Source organism: Macaca mulatta, chromosome 6, assembly GCF_049350105.2.
Source record: "Macaca mulatta isolate MMU2019108-1 chromosome 6, T2T-MMU8v2.0, whole genome shotgun sequence".
Classification (NCBI taxonomy): domain Eukaryota; kingdom Metazoa; phylum Chordata; class Mammalia; order Primates; family Cercopithecidae; genus Macaca; species Macaca mulatta.
Genome location: NC_133411.1, coordinates 149048700 through 149070736, shown reverse-complemented (window position 1 = coordinate 149070736; position 22037 = coordinate 149048700). Strand labels below are relative to the sequence as shown.

At 41.8% G+C, this 22037-nt stretch overlaps 1 protein-coding gene across 2 annotated transcripts in view; it reads right to left on the bottom strand.

Annotated features, from left to right (window-relative positions):
• The window catches only part of CYSTM1 (cysteine rich transmembrane module containing 1), a 65926-nt gene that overhangs the window by 31162 nt on the left and 12727 nt on the right, over positions 1-22037 (bottom strand). The window contains exon 2 of one of the 2 annotated variants that reach the window (XM_015140827.3): positions 15495-15701. In XM_015140827.3, coding sequence (XP_014996313.1) covers positions 15495-15681 — 187 coding nt within the window. In that variant the 5' untranslated portion in view covers positions 15682-15701. 2 annotated transcript variants of the gene reach the window in all.

Here is a 22037-nt window from a genome sequence, read left to right as displayed (position 1 = left end):
CTACATCTCTCCATTCCGATTATTCAGACACCTGTGACTGCCTATATTATAACAGTGCTCCAACCCCCTGCTACATAATGAATATTCTGCTCAGGTCCCAACAAACAAGTAAGGTGAGAAAGGAAAACAAAAGTGCAAACAGCTGGGCACAGTGGCTCATGCCTGTAATCCCAGCACTTTGGGAGGCTGAGGTGGGCAGATCACCTGAGGTCAGGAGTTTGAGACCAGCCTGGCCAACATGGTGAAACCCTGTCTCTACTAAAAATACAAAAAATTACTGGGCATGGTGGCTCACGCCTGTAATCCCAGCACTTTGGGAGGCCAAGGCGGGTGGATTACAAGGTCAGGAGTTTGAGACCAGTCTGGTCAATATGGTGAAACCCTGCCTTTACTACAAATACGAAAATTAGCTGGGCATGGTGGTAGGCACCTGTAGTCCCAGCTATTCGGGAGGCTGAGGCAGGAGAATCACTTGAACCCGGGAGGCGGAGGTTGCAGTAAGCCGAGATCATACCACTGCATTCTAGCCTGGGCAACAGAGCAAGACTCCAACTCAAAAAAAAAAAAAAAAAAAAATTAGCCAGGTGTGGTGGTGGGCGCCTGTAATCCCAGCCACTCAGAAGGTTCAGGCAGGATAATCGCTAGAACCCAGGAGGCGGAGGTTGCAGTGAGCTGAGATCACGCCATTGCACTCCAGCCTTGGTGACAGAACAAGATTCCGTCTCAAAAAAAAAAAAAAGTACGTATGAGCAGTCTTTTCTGCAAAATCAAGCCCAGAGTTTAACCACTCAAAAAAGCTTATTCCAGTGCCCCTCTGTCCTCTCTCCTGCATATCTTTAAACTCTTCTTCATCTTGAATCACGTGACAAGTAGTTACTGGCAAATGGTTAAATTAGACAAGGTTTCCTATCATGGACTTTTCAGACAGTAGAGAAGACCATAATTCTTTTTCTTTTTTTTTTGAGATAGAGTCTCGCTCTGTCACCCAGGCTGGAGTGCAGTGGCATGATCTCGGCTCACTGCAACCTCCACCTCCTGGGTTCACATCATTCTCCTCCCAAGTAGCTGGGACTACAGGTGCCCGCCACCACGCCTGGCTAATTTTTTGTATTTTTAGTAGAGACAGGGTTTCACAGTGTTAGCCAGGATAGTCTCGATCTCCTGACCTTGTGATCCACCCACCTCGGCCTCCCAAAGTGCTGGGATTACAGGCGTGAGCCACCACACCCGGCCATGAAGACCTTAATTCTTTAAAAATATTTATTTTAATTTTTGTGGGTACATAGTAGGTGTATATATTCATGGAGTACATGAGATGTTTTGATACAGGCATGTAATGGATAATAATCACATCATAGAGAATGGGGTATCCTTTCCCGCAAATATTTATCCTTTGTCTTACAAGCAAATTACACTCTTTTAGTTATTTTTAAATGTACAATAAAATTATTATTGACTATAGTCATTCTGTTGTGCTAGCAAATACCAGACTCATTCATTCTTTCTATTCTTTTGTGTCCATTAACCATTCCCTCCTCCTGCTTCTACCCTTGCCAGCCTCTGGTTACCATCCTACTCTCTATCTCCATGAGTTCAATTGTTCTGATTTTTAGATCCCACAAATAAGTGAGAACATGCAATGTTTGTCTTTGTGCCTGGCTTATTTCACTTAGCATAATGACCTCCAGTTTCATCCATGTTGTTGCAAATGATCTCATTCTTTTTTATGACTAATAGTACTCCACTGTGAATAAGTACCACATTTTTTTAAAATCCAGTCATCTGCTAATGGGGATGTAGGCTGTTTCCAGATTTTAGCTATTGTGGACAAAGCTGCAACAAACATGGGAGTGCAGATACCTCTTTGATATAGTGATTTCCTTCCTTTTGGGTAAATACTCAGCAGTGGGATTGCTGGATCATAGAGTACCTCTATTTTTAGTTTTTTGAGGAACCTCTAAACTGTTTCCTATAGTAGTTTACTAATTTGCATTCCCACCAACAGTGTACAAGGGTTTCCTTTTCTCTACATCCTCTCCAGCATTTATTATTGCCTGGAGAAGACCTTAATTCTTTAACTAGAGTCAAAACTATAAAATTACAAATCAAGATAGTACTATGAAGCACAGAAATCTGATCCAGACTGGCAGGTGAGGAGTACCACTCAGATGTGAATGATTAATAGGGGTTACCTATATTAAGCCAAGAGAGGAGCAAAGAATTTCCCAAGCCATACAGAGGAAGTGGCATTTGCAAAAGCCATGTGGGAGGAGGGAGCCTGATGATGCTGAGAAACCGGCCAGACCATGAAAGGCCCCTAAGTTTTTTGGAATGCTGGTCTTTAAGAAAAACAGAAAATCATTAAGTGGGGAGAAAAAAATACTTAAATCTTTGAGTTGTACATTAAGTTCCTACTTTGGCACATCCAAGGGTCAGGTGAGGCAATTACTCCCACTGGGACCTCTTTACCCTCAGGTAATCTGAAACCTTTGGCCTATCACAGGAAAGCCTAGTACAGTGGCAAATCGTCCATGCCAAATGTAGGCCAACAGAACACTGCAATAAGTAAGGAGGGGTAGTTTCCCTCCAAACTGAGGATCAGCAAGTTGTAAGTCCAGTGCCCTCTCTAGGGTAGGGGAAAGGGAAGTCCTCGAGATAGCTGATGTCTGAGCTCTTTTCAAGAGCCAGCAATTTCAGGAGGACCCCATAAGCAGCCTGTCTTCTAGTCGAGGGGCCAGAGAAGACGGTTCTGTGGCCACCAGAGTTCTCTCTCTCTCTTCTCATAGCAAAAGGTATATATGTGCCCAGACCCAGTTGCTGGGTCAGAAACCACAAGCTTCTCAAGCCTCTGACAGACCCAGCTAAAGTCTTAAAAGATGCTGGCCTTGTCTATGTGAAACTTTTCCAAGGCATTCCATGAAAACACCATTTGGGCATTGGAAGATTCAAATGAATGTCCCAGGATATGGGCTCAGAGATGTGAAAGAAAGGGGGAAAGTTAGAAGGATTATCCTCAGTTTAGAAGATAAACTGAGACAGGCGTGGTGGCACACGCCTGTAATTCCAGCACTTGGGGAGTCTGAGACAGGCAGATCACTTGAGTCCAGGAGCTCAAGACCAACCAGAGCAGTGTCTGGTGAGACCCCGTCTCTAAAAAAAAATTGTTTTTAATTAGCTAGGTACAATGGCACATGCCTGTGGTCCCAGCTACTTGGGAGGCTGAGATGGGAGAATTGCTTGAGCCCAGAAAGTCAAGGCTGCAGTGAACCTTGTTTATGCCACTATACTCCAGCCTGGGTGACAGAGCAAGATCCTGTCTCAAAAAACAAACAAACAAACAACACTGCTCAGCACAAGGCATGACACATGTCAGCAACTCAGGAAGCAGCAGCTCAATGGGGCTACTCCCAGGATTCCGTACAGATGAGAGGAGGAGGAAAAGGAACCCAAGGTAAGGCCAGGAGAAATGCCTCACAGGATACCCTGTGTAGCCCGAGGAGATTGGGAGAGGGGGACATTCAACTATTCAAGAAATATTTAAAATTCAGTAGTGAATATAACATTCAAAAATCCCTGCCTTCAAGGAGCTTATACTCCAGTGGGAAGAGAAAGGCAGTCAATGAACAAGTACACACACTATGTCAGGCAAGGAAAACAGGCAGAAGAACAGGGACAGAGAGTGCCAGAGGGGGGGCTACAGTTATATGGGGTGGGGTAGGGGGAGGTGACTGGAAGGCCTTTCTGACTAGGTGGCAGCTGAACAAGACTCAAAAGAAAGTGAGACTGTAAGCTGTGGATGTCTGAGGGAAAGGCATGGCAAGGGCAAAGGCACTAGAGTTGGAATGTGTCTGGTGAGGAAGGGAGGGAAGGTGGAGCAGAGGGCACAGGGGCAAAGTGCCAGGGGTCACAGAGGTGGCAGCAGCCCGCTCACAAAGGGACTTGCTAGTTGCTGCGAGGATTCTAGCTTTCACTCCAGTGAAATGGAAAGCTATTGGGGGTCTGAGAATAAGACAGCAGAGGGCATGAGCAGGAGGAGGGGACCAATTATATGGCCATGATTGCAGATAAGAAATAACTTTGGAGCTGTCCCAGTCTCCTCAGGCCAGTGGGGATAGATCAGGAGTGACCCTCAGCAACTGGCTTTCCCTGCTTTCGAGAGAGCTTTGTCTTCCCCATCCCTATCTATCCCTAAGCAAAAATTCAGAAAATTTGTGTGGGCCAGGGGAGGGTACTAACTTCCTCACTGCTCATCAAGGTGCCATAAACTGTAGAGATGCATTACTTTATTTATTCTTTATCACAATCCTGTAATCCCAGCTCCACAGACAAGAAAGCAGAAGCTCAGGGAACTGGAAAAACTCTACCAAGATTCCTAAGCCAATGTGCTTTTGGTGGCACTAAGCTGTGTCCTTGTTGGGACATTCTGTCATCTTATACCTGGCAAAGAAAGAAGGCACTGGACTGGTTTATGCTGGAAACGCTTTCCAGGGCAACGAAAATGCTTGATTGGAGTTTCTGATGAAAGAAAGTATAAAAGGCTCAAACAAGCCAGGCAGTAATTCCATACTTAGAGCCAATTAGCCAGAGATGCCAGACCGTTAAATTTCCTTCTTCTTTTCTCACACTGACTAATGAAAGCAGCATGAGACACCAAGAAGAGTGTGCAGGAGAAATATGCCATTATATCACCTCCCCCACAATCTCTGACTGTGGAATATGAGGCCTCTCAACATTCTGCTGACTGGCCAATGGCCCGGTGGGCCCAAAAGGGTACCCCTGAAGATGCACTCCCTTTTCATGTCTTCAAATCACAAAGAACCAGGGTCACTGGGTAGTTCCCAACATACAGGCTTAGAAATCTGCTTCAAAGGCCCATGAGGCTTTTGAGCTCCATGGGGGCAACCCAATGGACTGTGCTGAAGTAGAACTTATTTCATTTTAAATAAGTATGTTGCCAGATATCACAGTCCTACCCGAGAAGAACATATATAAAACCCCAATATCTGGACTCATAGGAATTAAATAGCAAGGGAAGGGTCTCCAAGGGAAAGTGACAAGGGGACCAGACACTGAACATGAACTCACAATCACCCTTTGAAATGGTAATATTTGCATTCATCTAACACATATTTACTGAGCGCACACACACACACACACGTACTCGCACACACACACGTGCTCAGCACTGTTGAAGGTGCAGTGGAAGCAGAGGTGAAAGAAGAAAAAAACTCTTGTCTTTGAGAAGCATACAAGGGGAGGCAGGGCACACTCAAAGATCAGGGAGGTAAAATAATTTGCTCAGGTCCTAGTGTTAATGAGATTTGAATCCAGCTTTATTGCACTCCACTTTACCTCTGTCTACCAGGACACTGGTGTTCTACTATAACTTTCAGGTGGTTTTTTGTTTTGTTTTTGTATGTTTTAGGGGTGGGGGGTGCAGATAAGGAAGGGAAAAGGCTGAAAATATTTTCCTTTGGTGGTGTTTGAGCATTTCTGCAGAATCTGTGCTGGATCACAGCAGCAGGGCATAATGAAGAAATGCACTTAGCCTGGGATCAGGAGACATTTTGTTGTTGTTGAGAGACAGGGTCTTGCTCTGTCACCCAAGCTGGTGTGCAGTGGCTCAATCCTAGTTCACTGTAGCCTCGAACTCCTGAACTCAGGTGATCCTCCTGCCTCAGCCTCCTGAGTAGCTAGGACTACAGGCAGACACTACCACATCTGGATAATTTTATTTTATTTTTTGTAGAGATGTGCTAAGTACAGTGGCTAGGCTGGTGTCAAACTCCTGGCCTCAAGCGATCCTCCTATCTCAGCCTCCAAAAGTGCTGGGACTACAGGCATGAGCCACCGCGCCTGGCAGGAAACTTATATTCTAGTTAAAACTCACTGACTCTGGAAAGTCACTCTCTGGGCTTCAGTTTAAATGTCTCTAAAAAGAGGGGGTTAACCTAGCAAGGAATGGTAAATGGGTTCTTCTTACACCTAACAATTCAAATCTATTCATGGTTCCTGTCTAGAATGCTGGGGTATGCTGAAGCCATATGCACGCTTAGTGAAAGGAGCTGTAACTGCCTAATGATGTTTGCTATAAGGTCAGAGGGTAATAATTAATCCAGATGATCATGTGAGGACTCTGCCACTTCTGATGATTCGAGGTAGAAGTCATTTTAATTTCGTGATGAAATTAAAAAAAACCCTTCTTCCACGACTTTCTAACCAATTCACAGGAGTATCCTTAAAATGACAGATCACCTATATTCCGATATAAGACTAGTGATAGTGTTTAATGTTTCATTTTAAACAGTTATGATACTATGGCATATTTATTAGAATCTAGAAACAGTTCTGTCATTTAGAATGTTTCAGTGAACAGGAATTCACCTGTCACCACTGAAACTTGTGGTAATGTTTCCAAAGATCTCTCATTCCATACGCCTTTTTGCAATGTGACTTACCACTCTCCCAACAAGGAATGAAGTCTATTTTCCTCCTCTTGAATCTAGGCTAGATAGACTTCATGTTGCTTTGACCAAAAGTGTGACGGATGTGACATTGTGTGACTTCTGAGCCAAGGGGGTGAAAAAGCCTGATGGATCATTGTATTGTGGCTATGTAAGATTTGGGGAAATTGGGATGAAAGGTATACAGAACCATTTGTATTATCTTTGCAATGTTTTTCTAAGTCTGAAATTGTTTCAAAATTAGAAGCTAAATTAAAAGTTTTTTGTTTCATTTCTTTTTTAAGGCTTTTATTTTATGTTCAGAGGTACATGTGCAGGAAGGCCTGGCAGATTCCATTCTTACATTGTAACATGGAAAAAACCCACCTACTCTGAAACTCTCATGCTGTGATAGCAGCACTGACAGACCATGCAGAGGGACAGAGACAACCAACCCCAAGCTGTTTCAGTCATGTCAGCTGAAATACCAGACATGATTTTGTTTTTTTCTTTTTGGATTTGAGATAATTTCTTGTTAAAATGAACCAGAAGTACAAGGTTCCATTGGAACTAAAACAGTTGACAGAATAGGGTTGAAGTTAATCAAATCTTCAAGGACAATCAGATCAAACAAAGCCAGTAAAAGTGGAGAAACCCAACACTAGTTTGGAACGCACACAGAAATACTAGCATGTCAGGTACCTCCTGACCCCTCCCAGCAGTTGGCCATCATGCTCCCACCCCTCTCTCCCATCTGAAGCACTGGCCAAACCAAATGGCTTCTTTCTCTGTATTGCAAGTGTAAGTCAACCCAAGAGTACCCTTTTGGACATAATACAAAGCCAAGAAGAAAGTTTATGGATCAAATGGGATGGTAGAAAGTGTACAAACCCAACCCAGCAAACTGCTTATCGTTATCTATGTTCCAGCCTCAGTAGATGCCAACAAGGAGCAGAGATGAATCAATCTTTCCTCTCAAGCCCTGTCCAAATTACGGAACCTCTAAGATTGGGGGTGGTTTGTGATGTAACAATAGATAACCAAAACATACATCAACCTTCCACCTATGGCAAATGCCTTAAATTCTGCTCTGGCAAGATCTGGCTGCCAAATGGACCTTTTGGATCTAATCCTTAGGGTGAGATCAGTTTCACATTCTTCTTGGCTAAGTGCTTTTGTTTCCAGAGTTCATTTTATACAGCACCACTGCTTTTATTTCAATAAGATTTATCTTCAGTATATCTTAAGAATATTAGCGAGCCAGGCACGGTGGCTCATGCTTGTAATCCCAGCAATTTAGGAGGCTGAGGCAGGTGAATCACCTGAGGACAGGAGTTTGAGACCAGTCTGGCCAATACAGTGAAATCTCATCTCTACTAAATATACAAAAATTAGCTGGGCATTGTGGCACACATCTGTAATGCCAGCTACTCGGGAGGCTGAGGCAAGAGAATCACTTGAACCTGGGAGGCGGAGATTGTAGGGACCCGAGATTGCGCCACTGCACTCCAGCCTGGGTAACAGAGCAAGACTCCATCCCCCCACAAAAAAAAAGATTATTAAAGGATTCCCCCACTTTCTGGTAGGAGGGTTTTCTTCTCCCTGCAATGTTTGTTCCCTTAGAATCCCTTTTTTTCTGTTTGGATCACCATCTTTCATCTTGGAGCCTTTCTTTACTCAGATGTCTGGTGAACCTCTGTTGCTGGTTAATATCAAAGGCTAAGATTCTATCACTTGTAGCCTTAAGAGTGTTGACCAAAACAAATGGTGAAAGCCTAAACACTAAGGTTGATTGAATTCAGACATAAAAAAGCTAAAATGGACTGTACATAAGGTAGACACTATTTAATCTGGAGCAAGAAGAAGGGCTCTGAAAGAAGTCTGTATAGGGTGCAGTTGAAGCAAATAGGAGTGGTAAATTCTACTGGAGGTATAGTATAGGTAAGGAAAAGCTTCAAGGAAGAAAAGATATTTTCTTTTGATCTCCAGAGATGTGTAGGGTAGGTTGTGGCATAGTGGGGATCAGAGGTGGGAAGTAAAGGAAGCAGCATGAACAAAGTTAGGGTATATGGACCAGCATGGCAGTTTAGAGGCCTTACCTACATATAGACTACTTAGATGATAATATCCTGGATTTTAAGCTGATGTAATTATTGGATGAGACATCTAGTGGTGGTGGAAGGGGGTGTATATATTTTGCTTATGAGGGAGATGTGAATTGTTGGGAGTAAAGGGCAGAATGTGGTGGACTGTTTGCACAGATGGTCACCAATTCCTCTCACCCTGTATTCACATGCCATTCCTCCAAGATGGAGTCTATTTTACACAAATGTTTATAACAGCCATTATTCATTATTCCTAATAGCCAAAAAGTAGAAACAACCTAAATGCCCATCAACCAATGACAGGGTAACTAAAATGTGGTATATCCACAATGGAATATTATTTGGCAATAGGAAGGAATGAAGTATTGATACATGCTACAACATAGATGAACCCTGGAAATATCAAGCTAACTGAAAGAAGCCAGTAACAAAAGACCAAATATTGTATGGTTGCATTTATATAAAATGTCCAGAGCAGACAAATCTATGAAGACAGAGCAGATTAATGGTGGGGAAGAGGCCGGGCATGGTGGCTTACACCTGTAATCCCAGCACTCTGAGAGGCTGAGGTGGGCGGATCACAAGGTCAGGAGATCGAGACCATCCTGGCTAACACGGCGAAACCCCGTCTCCACTAAAAATACAAAAAATTAGCTGAGCATGATGGCGGGCGTCTGTAGTCCCAGCTACTCGGGAAGCTGAGGCAGGAGAATGGCGTGAACCCAGGAGGCGGAGCTTGCAGTGAGCCGAGATCACACCACTGCACTCCGGCCTGGGCAATAGAGCGAGACTCCGTCTCAAAAAAAAAAAAAAAACAAAACACGTGGGGAAGAGTGGAAGGAAATGGGAAGAGATTGCTAAACGGTTTCTTTTTGGGGTGATGAAAATGTTCTGTATATAGACCAATGGAACAGAACAGAGGCCTCAGAAATAACACCACACATCTGTAACCATCTGATCTTTGACAAACCTGACAAAAACAAGCAATGGGGAAAGGATTCTCTATTTAAAAACTAGGAAAACTAGCTAGCCATGTGCAGAAAACTGAAACTGGACCCCTTCCTTATACCTTATACAAAAATTAACTCAAGATGGATTAAAGACTTAAATGCAAGACCTAAAACCATAAAAACCCTAGAAGAAAACCTAGGCAATACCATTCAAGACACAGGCATAGGCAAAGACTTCATGGCTAAAACACCAAAAGCAATGGCAACAAAAGCCAACATTGACAAATGGGATCTAATTAAACTAAAGAGCTCCTGCATAGCAAAAGAAACTATCATCAGAGTGAACAGGCAAACTACAGAATGGGAGAAAATTTTTGCAATCTATCCATCTGACAAAGGGCTAATATCCAGAATCTACAAGGAACTTAGACAAATTTACGAGGAAAAAACAACCCCATCAAAAAGTGGGTAAAGAATATGAATAGACACTTCTCAAAAGAAGACATTTATGTGGCCACCAAACATATGAAAAAGAGCTCATCATCATTGGTCATTAGAGAAATGCAGATCAAAACCACAATGAGATACCATCTCACGCCAGTTAGAACGGTGATCATTAAAAAGTCAGGAAACGGCTGGGCACTGTGGCTCACGCATGAAATCCTAGCACTTTGGGAGGCATGGTGGCACATACCTGTAATCCCAGCTACTCAGGGGGCTGAAGCAGGAGAATCGCTTGAACCCAGGAGGTGGAGGTTGCAGTGAGTCAAGATCGTGCCACTGAACTCCAGCCTGGGCGACAGAGCGAGACTCTGTCTCAAAAAACACAAAACAAAACAAAAACAATAAAAAGTCAGGAAAAAACAGATGCTGGAGAGGATGTGGAGAAATAGGAACGCTTTTACACTGCTGGTGGGAGTGTAAATTTAACCATTGTGGAAGACAGCATGGTGATTCCTCAAGGATCTGGAACCAGAAATACCATTTGACCCAGCAATCCATTACTGGGTATATACCCAAAGGATTATAAATCATTCTACTATAAAGACACATGCACAGGTATGTTTACTGCAGCACTATTAACAATAGCAAAAACTTGGAACCAACTCAAATGCCCATCAATGATAGACTGGATAAAGAAAATGTGGCACATATACACAATGGAATACTATGCAGCCATAAAAAAGGATGAGTTCCTGTCCTTTGTAGGGGCATGGATGAAGCTGGAAACTATCATTCTCAACAAACTAACATAGGAACAGAAAACCAAACACCACATGTTCTTACTCATAAGTGGGAGCTGAACAATGAGAACACATGGACACAGGGAGGGGAACATCACACACTGGGGCCTATCGGGGGATGGAGGGCTAGGGGAGGGATAGCATTAGGAGAAATACCTAATGTAGATGACAGGTGCAGCAAACCACCATGGCACATGTATACCTATGTAACAAAACTGCACGTTCTGCACATGTATCCTAGAACTTAAAGTATAATAATAAAAGAAAATGTTCTGGAATTATGATAGTGATGATGGTTGAAAAATTCTGTTGATATACCAAAAACCATTGGATTGTACAACTTTAAATGGGTAAATTGTAAGGTACATGAATTATATCTCAAATATACCAAAAAAAGAGGGGGAGGAGGGAGGTGATATCTGTTCCCCCTCCTGTTGAAAGTAGCTGGCCTTGAGACTCATTTTGAACACTAGAATAAGGGATAAGTGATGCTATGCCAGTTCTGGGCCTAGCCCAAAATCCTGGCAGCTTCCACTTTCACTCTGTTGGAAGCTAGCTGTCATGTAAAGCAGCTTAAGCTAGACCACCCAATGATGACAGACTATGTGCAGACAGAGGCCTCGTGGAGGCAAACCAAGACCCTAGTCATGTGAGTGAGGTCATCTTGGATAGCTGACACCCAGCCAGGCTGACAGCTGAATTAAGTAACATGAGTGACCCCACGAAAGATCACACAAAGCAAGAAGAGCCTCCCAGCCAACTCAGAGAATCATGAGAAATAATAAATCGTTGTTTTAAGCCAGTGAGTTGGGGGTGATATGTTATGCAACAGATAACTGAAACACAACCTTTCTGAGTCTCAGATTCCACTTCTATAACATGAGACTGATACTATGGGGTTGTTGTGAAGATTACATAAAGCTAACACCAGCATGGTGCTCAACAAATACTAGTTGTTATTCTTAAAAACCACCCAGGAGATCCTTGACATAATCTGCAGGTATGCTCTTCTGGGAGGCCTTATTCCCACAAGCACTTGCTGCTTCCAATCACATGGCTTCCAAAAGGTTGGCTTCTTAAAAAAACAAAAGGTGGGTTTTCTTGCTACAATCTCTGACACATGAATTCTGAATCATAAACAGATGACCAAGGAAGGTTCTGCTTAGGTTAGCCATTTACCCGACCCTGCTCATCCATTCATCACACCTTTATTAAGCCCTAACTAATTATCAGACACCAATTAAGGATAAAGGAGATCCTCCTTCCTTTGAAAAATAAACCATTTCTACCTATGTATCTATTAACATAATATGCTACACACTTGAACTTGAGTGGACAGAGAAAGTATCTACAGTAGTAAATCTAAAATCATTCAACTGGAAAGAAAAAGCTTAAATTTCCATATAGAGCTCATATACACAGCATGAGAACACATAATTCTGACTGGGAATCCCACAAGCAATACCAGAGCAAGGAATGAAATGGGTCCCTAAAGGGTTCATCTCTCAGTGAGGCTACATCCTTCCAAGAGTCCCATTCACAGAACATGGACCCCAGGTGACAAAATTTGACCATTTAGCACTACCTGCTATGTTTTGGTGCAGAAAGGATCTGGGCAGTTAACAATTCACAAGCTAATGACAGAGAAATAAATTCCTGGGTATATCCGTAGGGAAGGATATTAAACAGCTTTCAACTGCATTTGTGAAACCAATCATGATTGGTAACACTGAACTAAAGAGGCTTTTAATCCTAAAAAGAATTAAGAAATTATTTTTCATCAAAAAAGCTGACATCAATACTTAAATTATATGAAAGGTAAGAAAGATAACCAAATCTGTATTTTGGGCATGAACAGTGGACAAAGTCCACTGAACCTAGGAAGCACTTAATCTAAACAAACTCAATAAAGTTCTAAACTCATCAAATGCTAGTTAGAGAATCAGTATAAACAATATTGGCCTAGAAATGGACAAGAAGACCATGAGGGCTATAGGTGAAAGAACTAACACCAGGCAGGCATTGGGCTGAGTCTACCAGATAACTCAAATGCTGGGCTATATTTCTCTGCTGACATATAATGTATAGCAAAGTACACAAGTCATAACTATCTATCTTGAAGAATGTTTACATCAAGATTAAGATACAGAGTATTCCTAACACCCCAGAAAGTTCCTTTGTTCCCATCCCAATGAATAACCAGTCCCACCCTAGTTTCCCAACTCCACAGCCAGGAGTAACCATTATTTTGATCTCTGGCGTCATACATACTTTTTGTCTGTTTTTGAATTTCACATAAATGAAATCATACCCTATGTTGTCTTTTATGCTTTCTTTTATTCATCACAGGGTTACCTTATTTTGAAGCAGAAAACCCAGAAGCTGAGGTTTATTTTCCGAAAATGTTTCTCTGATGTCACAGGCCTGAATACCAACTACTCTGATTACACTGGTTATACTTCCTGCCCTCTTCCGAGCATGCATTATAAAAACTGTTACAACAGAACACAATTTTGGATTGCAAAAGTTTCCTTCCAGATAAATTAAATTATTTAAAGGTATTCAAATATTCTATTCAATCTTAACAGAGTATAAGCTTTGCCACTATAAAAGCATAATCTTTTCCATGAATGTAAAATTCTTATTCTAGAGAATCATCAAGTCCTAGAATAAAACTAACCAGCAATTCTGTTATTACTTTTGATTAGTAAAGAATTAAATGACAGGAAAATCTCTCAGAGGAGGCATAAGGCGCTAAATTCAGATGAATGTGAGTCAGCTCAGAAAAGGCAGGAGAGGAACAACAGTACAACAATAAATTATAAGTACAGATTTTGAGGCCAAGCTATCAGTATTCTAATCTGGAAAGTGCCCCTTCTAGCTAGGTGACCTTGGGCAAGTCATTACTCTAACTTTGTACCTCTATTACATCACTATAAAATGGGAATAACTTCATAGGGTTGTTGCAAGGATTAAATGTTAATGTATATAAAGCACTTAGGAGACCATGTGACACACAATAAGCACTTTTTTTTTTTTTTGAGATGGAGTCTCACTCTGTCACCAGGCTAGAGTGGATGGTGTAACCTCGGCTCACTGCAACCTCTGCCTCCCAGGTTCAAGCCATTCTCCTGCCTCAGCCTCCTGAGTAGCTGGGACTACAGATGCGTACCACCATGCCTGGCTAGTTTTTGTATTTTTAGTAGAGACAAGGTTTCACCATGTTGGCCAGGCTGGTCTTGAACTGACCTCAGGTGATCTGCCCGCCTTGGCCTCCCAAAGTACTGGGATTACAGGCATGAGCCACCGTTCCTGGCCATAATAAGCACTTTTTAAGAATCAGCTATCTTGATCAGGCACAGTGGCTCATGCCTGTAATCCCAGCACTTTGGGAGGCCAAGAGGGGTGGATGATGAGGTCAAGAGATCGAGACCATCCTGGCCAACATAGTGAAACCCCATCTCTACTAAAAATACAAAATTAGCTGGGCGTGGTGGTGAATGCCTGTAGTCCCAGCTACTTGGGAGGCTGAGGTAGGAGAATCACTTGAACCCAGGAGGCGGAGGTTGCAGTGAGCGGAGATCGCGCCACTGCACTCCAGCCTGGTGACAGAGCAAGACTCCGTCTCAAAAAAAAAAAAAAAAAAAAATCAGTTATCTTAAAAAGCTGAAAGGGGCTGGGCACAGTGGCTCACGCCTGTAATCCCAACACTTTGGGAGGCCGAAGCAGGCGGATCATGATGTCAGGAGATTGAGACCATCCTGGCTAACACAGAGAAACCCCGTCTCTACTAAAAATACAAAAAATTAGCCGGGCGTGGTGGCAGGTGCCTGTAGTCCCAGTTACTCGGAAGGCTGAGGCAGGAGAATGGTGTGAACTCGGGAGGTGGAGCTTGCAGTGAGCCAAGATCGCACCACTGCACTCTAGCCTGGGCAACAGAGCAAGAGTCCATCTCAAAAAAAAAAAGCTGAGAGGGCTTTTAAGAGAGCAGCTATTCTGACAACCAAAGGGCTATAAAATAGTGACCAAGACATCTAGCACAGTGCTCCTCAAGATGTTTTATTTTCAATCCTTCATAGACTGATACTTTCTGTAAAATGCAAGATTACATGCTTGGATGTCACAGCAACACCAAATTGCTCTAAAAGTTTCTGAATGTTTACTCTCACTTTCTGTACATACGATACAGTCCATAACTGTTCACTGTTCATTGACTGGCATTTGTCTACAGACTGAACTTTGAGTAACACTGTTTTATAGCACACAAGAAGGACTCAAGAGCCTCCTGAAAACTCAACTGGAAGGTTAAATAGAATTATAAAAACATTTAGTAAGAAAAAAAAAAAAAACCTAGTAGCAGGGGCAAGAGGATGACTTGAGGGTCAACAAGCTGACAGATAAAATAAACTCAAGAGGCTAATTACTAAACTTAAAATATAAAGCTTGCTGCAGAGCAAAGACCCAACTGCTAATTCCCTCCCTACCCCCAAGTGCTCTAAAGGTGGCCCTCAGAAAACACGTTGGCCAGGAAGTCATCGGCCCCAGAGGGGACAAGAAGTGTGAATGTAGTAGGCAGAGCTGACTTGGGCCTCTTTTCAGGAGTGAGAATCCACCCTAAGCCATCATCAAGCTTTGGGGACATCAAGCACAAGTTGCAAAGGCTGGAAAGAGTTTCTTCTCTGCCAAAGAAAACATGCAAACATTTCCTTTGGTGACACAGGACTATATACCCACATATTGAGAGACACACACCTGTGGTTTTAGGAGGCTCCTGAGGTCCACCCTGCCAGCCGTACTGTGGGTATCCTTGGTAGGGGTACCCTTGAGGAGGTGGGTAGGGTCCCCCCATAGGTCCTGGACCCATTGGTTGTGGTGGATAAGGTGGGTATGGGGCCGTTGGACCAGGGCCCGGATATGGTGGAGGGTTCCCTTGGTTCATCGGGGACCTGTAAAGTGCACCTAAGAGACAAAAAGAATGAAAATTATTTGCATTTAACTGTGGAAATCATCAGGAATAAAATTCTAACCCATAAGATCATTTACAAAATAACTTCAAGCTATATCAAGCCTTGTGCAAATCTCTAGCTCTGCTCATTTTGTTTCCTTCTCACCATCACTACAATTGGCAATTATTTTATATATTTATTTGCTTTTTGTCTATTTCCTCCACTAGACTGTAGGCTGTGACAGTAGACATCAAGTAAGTTTTAGATTACCACCATGTCCCTAGAGCACTGCACAGTACCTGGTACAAGGCAGTCCCTAAATAAATGTGTTAAATGAATAACAAGATATTTTGTTTTTTAAATCCTCTGAAATGTCCATAAATGTGATTGGAGAGCTTTAAGAAAGTGTTCTAACAGCACTATGAGTCACATCAGTGGATGCTGATCCACTACTAGAAGCCCTCCAATCAACAGGGTTGGGCCACAGTGGGGACTTCTAACAAGCAGCACCGGCAGCAATGACCAACCAAAGTTTGTAACCATCACCATTGCTCTGGGGATTGGGGTGATCTGGTTGTTCTCCCCAGACCTGCTGCTCTAAGCAGTTGGACAGCGCTGTCTATAGAGAATGCCAAGCGTCTCCTCTGCCCGTCCAGGCCCCTGAGACTCTGGGGGGCTCACCAGGAACACTTATTTGTGTTTACAGGACCCTGTCCTCTGTGGTTTGCTTCTGTGAGGGAAGCCATGCTTCCCAGCCCCCAAGCCTGTTAATCATTCTCTTGATTGGGCTTGAAGTTCTCAGGGCCAGCATCTTGTTTCTGTTATCTCTTCAAGCTCCACAGTGGTGGTGACTTTCAGATTAAAAACAAACAAATGGCCAGGTGTGGTGGCTCATGCCTGTAATCCCAGCACTTTGGGAGGCTGAGGCGGGTGGATCATGTTGAGATTGAAACCATCCTGGCTAACATGGTGAAACCCCATCTCTACTAAAAATACAAAAAATTAGCCGGGCATGGTGGCACATGCCTGTAGTCCTAGCTACTCAGGAGGCTGAGGCAGGAGAATCGCTTGAACTTGGGAGGTAGAGGTTGCAATGAGCTGAGATTGCGCCACTGCACTCCAGCCTGGGCAACAAAGCGAGACTCTGTCTCAAAAACAAACAAACAAACAATTACTGGGGAATGCAAAGTATAAACTCTAAGAATGTCTCACTTAAACAACATGATATCATCTGTCATACTGCTGCTTTGTGCTGTTACCCATATCTTACATCAATAGTTAACTTTTTACCTATTTGGGCGTCTTCTATCCCCAACCAAATAGTAGGGAAGAGTCTCAGATTCAAAATGTAATAATTTCACTATTATTTTCCATAACAGGCAATCAATAAATTCCTAAGTGACTTTATTATATAAAGGACAGAATAGTCATAAATAGTCTAAGTTCCCTAAAATATCTGGATTACAGTAGCAGTGGACTTTGCTGGTTGCCCACACAACATCCATATTCTCCCCTCCTAACAGTAGTCAGGTTTCCAGGTAGATCTCTGCCCATTCTTCCTGTAGTTCATGTGCTTCAGGGAAAGCTCATCCCATCCAGCTCCAGGGTGAACCCAGTCTATCTAAACCAATCAGGGTCACTCTCTCCACTTTTTCATCATGATTGATTCAAGGAATTCAGGACTTAACCCAGATGCAAATGGCACTCCCTGGCCACTGGGACTGGTTCTGAAGTGGTTCAATCAGTAAAAAGCTCGGACTCTTAACACACTCCCACCAAACCTTGCCTTCCCCTGTACAAAGGTATACACAAAGTCTAGGAAAGATAAGGCCTACAAAATTACTGAGAGCAAATCTGCAGCCCTGAGAAGGAGCCAGCTTTAAGTGGGCCACTCAGAAAGGCAGAGCAGAAAAAAGGAAAGAAATGGCATTCCGGATGACTTTATAACAACTCATAAATCAAAGACTAAAGCCTGGCCTAACCTAAACTACCTCTACAGAACTTCCAGTCCTGGAAACCGATGGTAAGGTAAGGTAATGAACCCTTCTGGGTGACATTCACAAATATACATTTATTAAGTGCTTTCTTGACACTGGACTAAGTAGTGAGGTATAGAGCTCAATATGCCTCAAACCCTACCCTTGGGCAACTGGTTGAAACAAACATAAGGACAATGATTTTTAGAAAACGTGGTAAACAGACTGCTGGGTAGGAGTAGGGGCTTAAACCTAGTAGAAGGAGGTGCTGATGGAGAGAGTGTCATTTGAAGGAGTGTGATTATAAATTGAAACTCTATGTTATGGGATCAAATGGCTTGAGGGTCTCTATTTCAACCATATCTGTATTATCTCCCATTTTTGACACCACCTTATTTTTCCAGGGCCTGAAAGGGACTCAGAAAAAAAGGAGAATTCTTTTCCTTTTCTGCTCTCTGGTCTGCAACTGGCAACACACCCTGACCTAGGAACCCGAATGCAAAGGCTCATGGTGATTAACACTACAATTATCATACAAATTTGGATAAAAGCAAATGCATTTTTTTTCCTCTCTCCTACCAGGAAGGCTGTAGAAAGCCTAGTGAGCCCTGGTTAACACAGAAATCAGTCTCATCAATCACCATATGGCCATTCCATTATTTATTTTTAAATCACACAAGTACAATACAGTTATCCTAACTACTTCTGTCCTGAAATTCAGTGTATGTAACCTAACTTCATTAAAACTGCAGTTTAACGTAATCAGTTCAACAAGATCATGTAGATCATTCTTACTCTAGCAAAGTCTGGACCTATATTTCTTTGAAGATATTGTTCATCTAAAAACAATGGGCAATGAGGAGAAAAAAGAACAGAGTATAGAACTACTACAACTTCAGACCTCAATGTCTCATGACTTATCTTGATCTATCTGTTTGCATTATCCTGTGCAGTTCTCTCCCTGAGAACCTCAAAGCTCTCTTCCAAGTGTATGTGTCCTCCTCACTTACCCCCTCATCATGTTTCTCTCTCATTTTTGGTATGTATCTTTCTCCATCTGCTTGAGGAAAAAAAAATGTAAGGTCTAGAAGGGAAAAATCCCATGAGTTATTCACAGAGGCATTTATACAAAGGATAAACCACAAAGGTGCTCCAGCTACCATGACCTCCTTCCACACATATACTTTTTCCCTTTGTTCCCAATATAGACAGTCACCTTGGAAGAATAAAAATCTGGATCTATTTTCAGTTTCCTCTAAACAAGAAAAAAATCCCAGTGAGAGAACAGCAAAAGTCACAGAAAGAGCATCTGTGCTGGATGACAGATCCTAGAGCTGGCATTTGAAAAACAGGACTTCATCCAGTGGGAATCCATTGTTCCCAAGCTGGTAAAGAAGCAAAGCAAAGCAAAAAAGATTACCTAACACTGACACAGTATAGTACAAACCACTTTACATAAGCAAAACACAAAAGAGCTTTAAATTTAAGGTATGATACTGAACTTTGTAACATGACTGCTTTCCCTTATAAATTTGGTCAGGTAAAATATAAACCCTACTCTAGTGAAGTGTTTCACTACAGATCAAATGCAAACAGTGTAAACTGTAGCATTAAAGACAAATCAGAGCTCTAAAAGGGACAGCTCAAAGAGTGCTGCAGTCAAGATCCATTAATAAACTGCACTGAACACTGCTATCCCACGATCTCATTCAAGACATACTCAGAGTCACGGGATTAGCAGTCATTCAACCACACAATGAGAAGGGCAGAAACTATTCTTTGGGAAAGTGGTCAATGGAAATAAGACCTCATCAAAGTAGAGATGGAGGAAAAAAACACAATATTTTTCAATGTTGTTATTTTTTTAATTACAAGACACCTGCTAGACGGACTGGCACTAACTCTGCAGACAGTAAAGTGGAAAAGTTTCCCCTGGAAAACTTAACAGTCCCAATGGAAAAAAAAAAAAGATAGATACTAATAATTGGGGGGACACCAAAGAAATGACTCGCCAATTACTCCACAGTAAAGCCTATGCACACTGAACTTCTAATGGACTATTTACTGCCTCATACATAAATGAATGGACAAAGATTATCAGACATTGGAGGAAGGCCTCCAACATAAAAAATAGATCAAAACAAAACAGAGGAAGGAAAAAAACAACCTAAATGTCCCAGGAAAGAAAATGTCCAAGAAAAAAACCAAGGTTTTTTTTTTTTTTTTTGCAGTTGTTTTAAATTTATGCTTTTGAAGTATGATGTAATACTGTGTAAGAAAAATTTAAAAGCTATATATTCAGCATGTCTCAACTTTCTTTAAAATAAATATGAAAAACAGATCAATAGAGCAGAATAAAGAGTCCTAAAACACATCCATACAGTACAGTCTTCTAATTTAACAGACAGGCACCACTGTAATTCAGAAAAGAAAAGGTAGTCTTTCCAATAAATAGTGCTGGATTAATTGGATATCCTTGTGTTGGGAGAAATGACCCTTGATCTCCATGCTCATACATAAAAAAGTCCACAATATATCACAGAAAAAAAATCACAGCATATCACAGACTTACACAAAAGCTAAACTAATCAAGCTTTTGGAAGAAAGTATACCAAATATTCATGACTTTTGCAGTATTTATGTTATGACCCAGAAGCTCTATTCTTAGATATATATATATAGAAGTGAAACAAGTGTGTAAGTCCACCAAAAGACTTACACAAGAATGTTCAAAGCAGCTTTATTTATAATAGTCCCAAACAGAAAGCTATCCAAATGTTAATCAACAGCAGAACAGATAAATTATTACATATTTATGCAGTAGAAAGTGACCCCAAAACAATAAATAAAAGAACTATTATTACATGAAACAACATGGATGAATCCCGACACAATGGGTGAGCAAAAGAAGACAGACTCAACAGACTTCAACAATACTCTACTTAGTATGTTTTGTGTTGCTATAAAGGGCTGAGGCTGGGTAATTTATAAATAAAAGAGGTTTATTTTGGCTTATGATTCTGCTGACTGTACAAGAAGCATAGTGCTGGCATCTGTATCTGGTGAGGCTCTCAGGTAGCTTACAGTCATGGTGGAAGACAAAGGGTGAAGCAGGCACATCACATGATGAGAGTGGGGGGAGGTCCCAGACTCTTTTAAACAACCAGATCTCACTTGACTAATAGAGTGAGAACTCACTCATTAGCATAAAGAGGACACCAAGCCATTCATGAAGGATACACCCCCATGACCCAAACACCTCCCACCAACCCACCTCCAAAATTGGGGATCACATCCCAACATGAGATCTGGAGAGGACAAATATCCAAACCATATTATTCTGTTTCATTTATATGAGGTACAAGAAGAGCCAAAACAAATCTGTGGATACTGAAAAGAAAGATACCAAAATAAATCTATGAATACTGAGGAGAAGATACAAGAGAACCTTCAGGAATGATGGAAACGTTCTGTATCTGGAACTGAGTCATGTTTACATGAATACATATGAACGTATTGAGTTGTACATTAACATTTTCAAACTTTATTGTAAGTTGTACAGTAACAGCAGACAGATATTTTGCTAGAAAAAAATATTTATTGTGGTTTTCCTTGGGTGCTGGAATTGTGGGCAATTTTTGTTACTTATACTCATCTGTATTTCTGAAAATTTCAAGAGAACCTATAGAGTCAGAAAAAAGATTAAGTTTTCTTAGTGCTTTCAGATATATATCCATTCTGCCTGCCATTTTTTAATAGCTAGAATGCCACTTTAGCTGGGCTCAGTGGCTCATGGTTATAATGCCAGTGACTTGAGAGGCTGAGGCAGGGGAATCACTTGAGACCAAGAGTTCAAGACTAGCCTGGGTAGGGTAACATAGTGAAACCCTCTCCCCCCGCAAAAAAATTAGCAAGCTGTGGTGGTATACATAGTCCTAGCTGCTCGTGAGGCTGAGGTAGGAGGATCACTTCAGCCCAGGAGTCTGAGCTGCAGTGAGCTATGATCATGACACTACACTCTAGTCTGGGCAACAGAACAAGACCCTGTCTCTAAAAAAAAAAGTTAAAATTAACAAATATTTTTTTAAATGCTGCTTTAAACCTCCTATTCACTTCTGATATACTAATTTGCCTTCTCATTACTTACCTTCTTCTTAACAATCTACTCAAAATCTGCTCTTCACTGCTTTTTAAGGTGATTTTTGTAGTTGCAATTTTTTTTTTTTTTCCCCACAAGACACTTTGGTTCTCTAAGGTCTTCAAATGTTTTCTTTCTGCTTCAAACCAAAAAGTCACTTGGTTGGGTACCAGACTTGGGGTAAAAATAACAAATTATTTTGGTTACATACAGACTTCTCTATCTTGGAACCCTT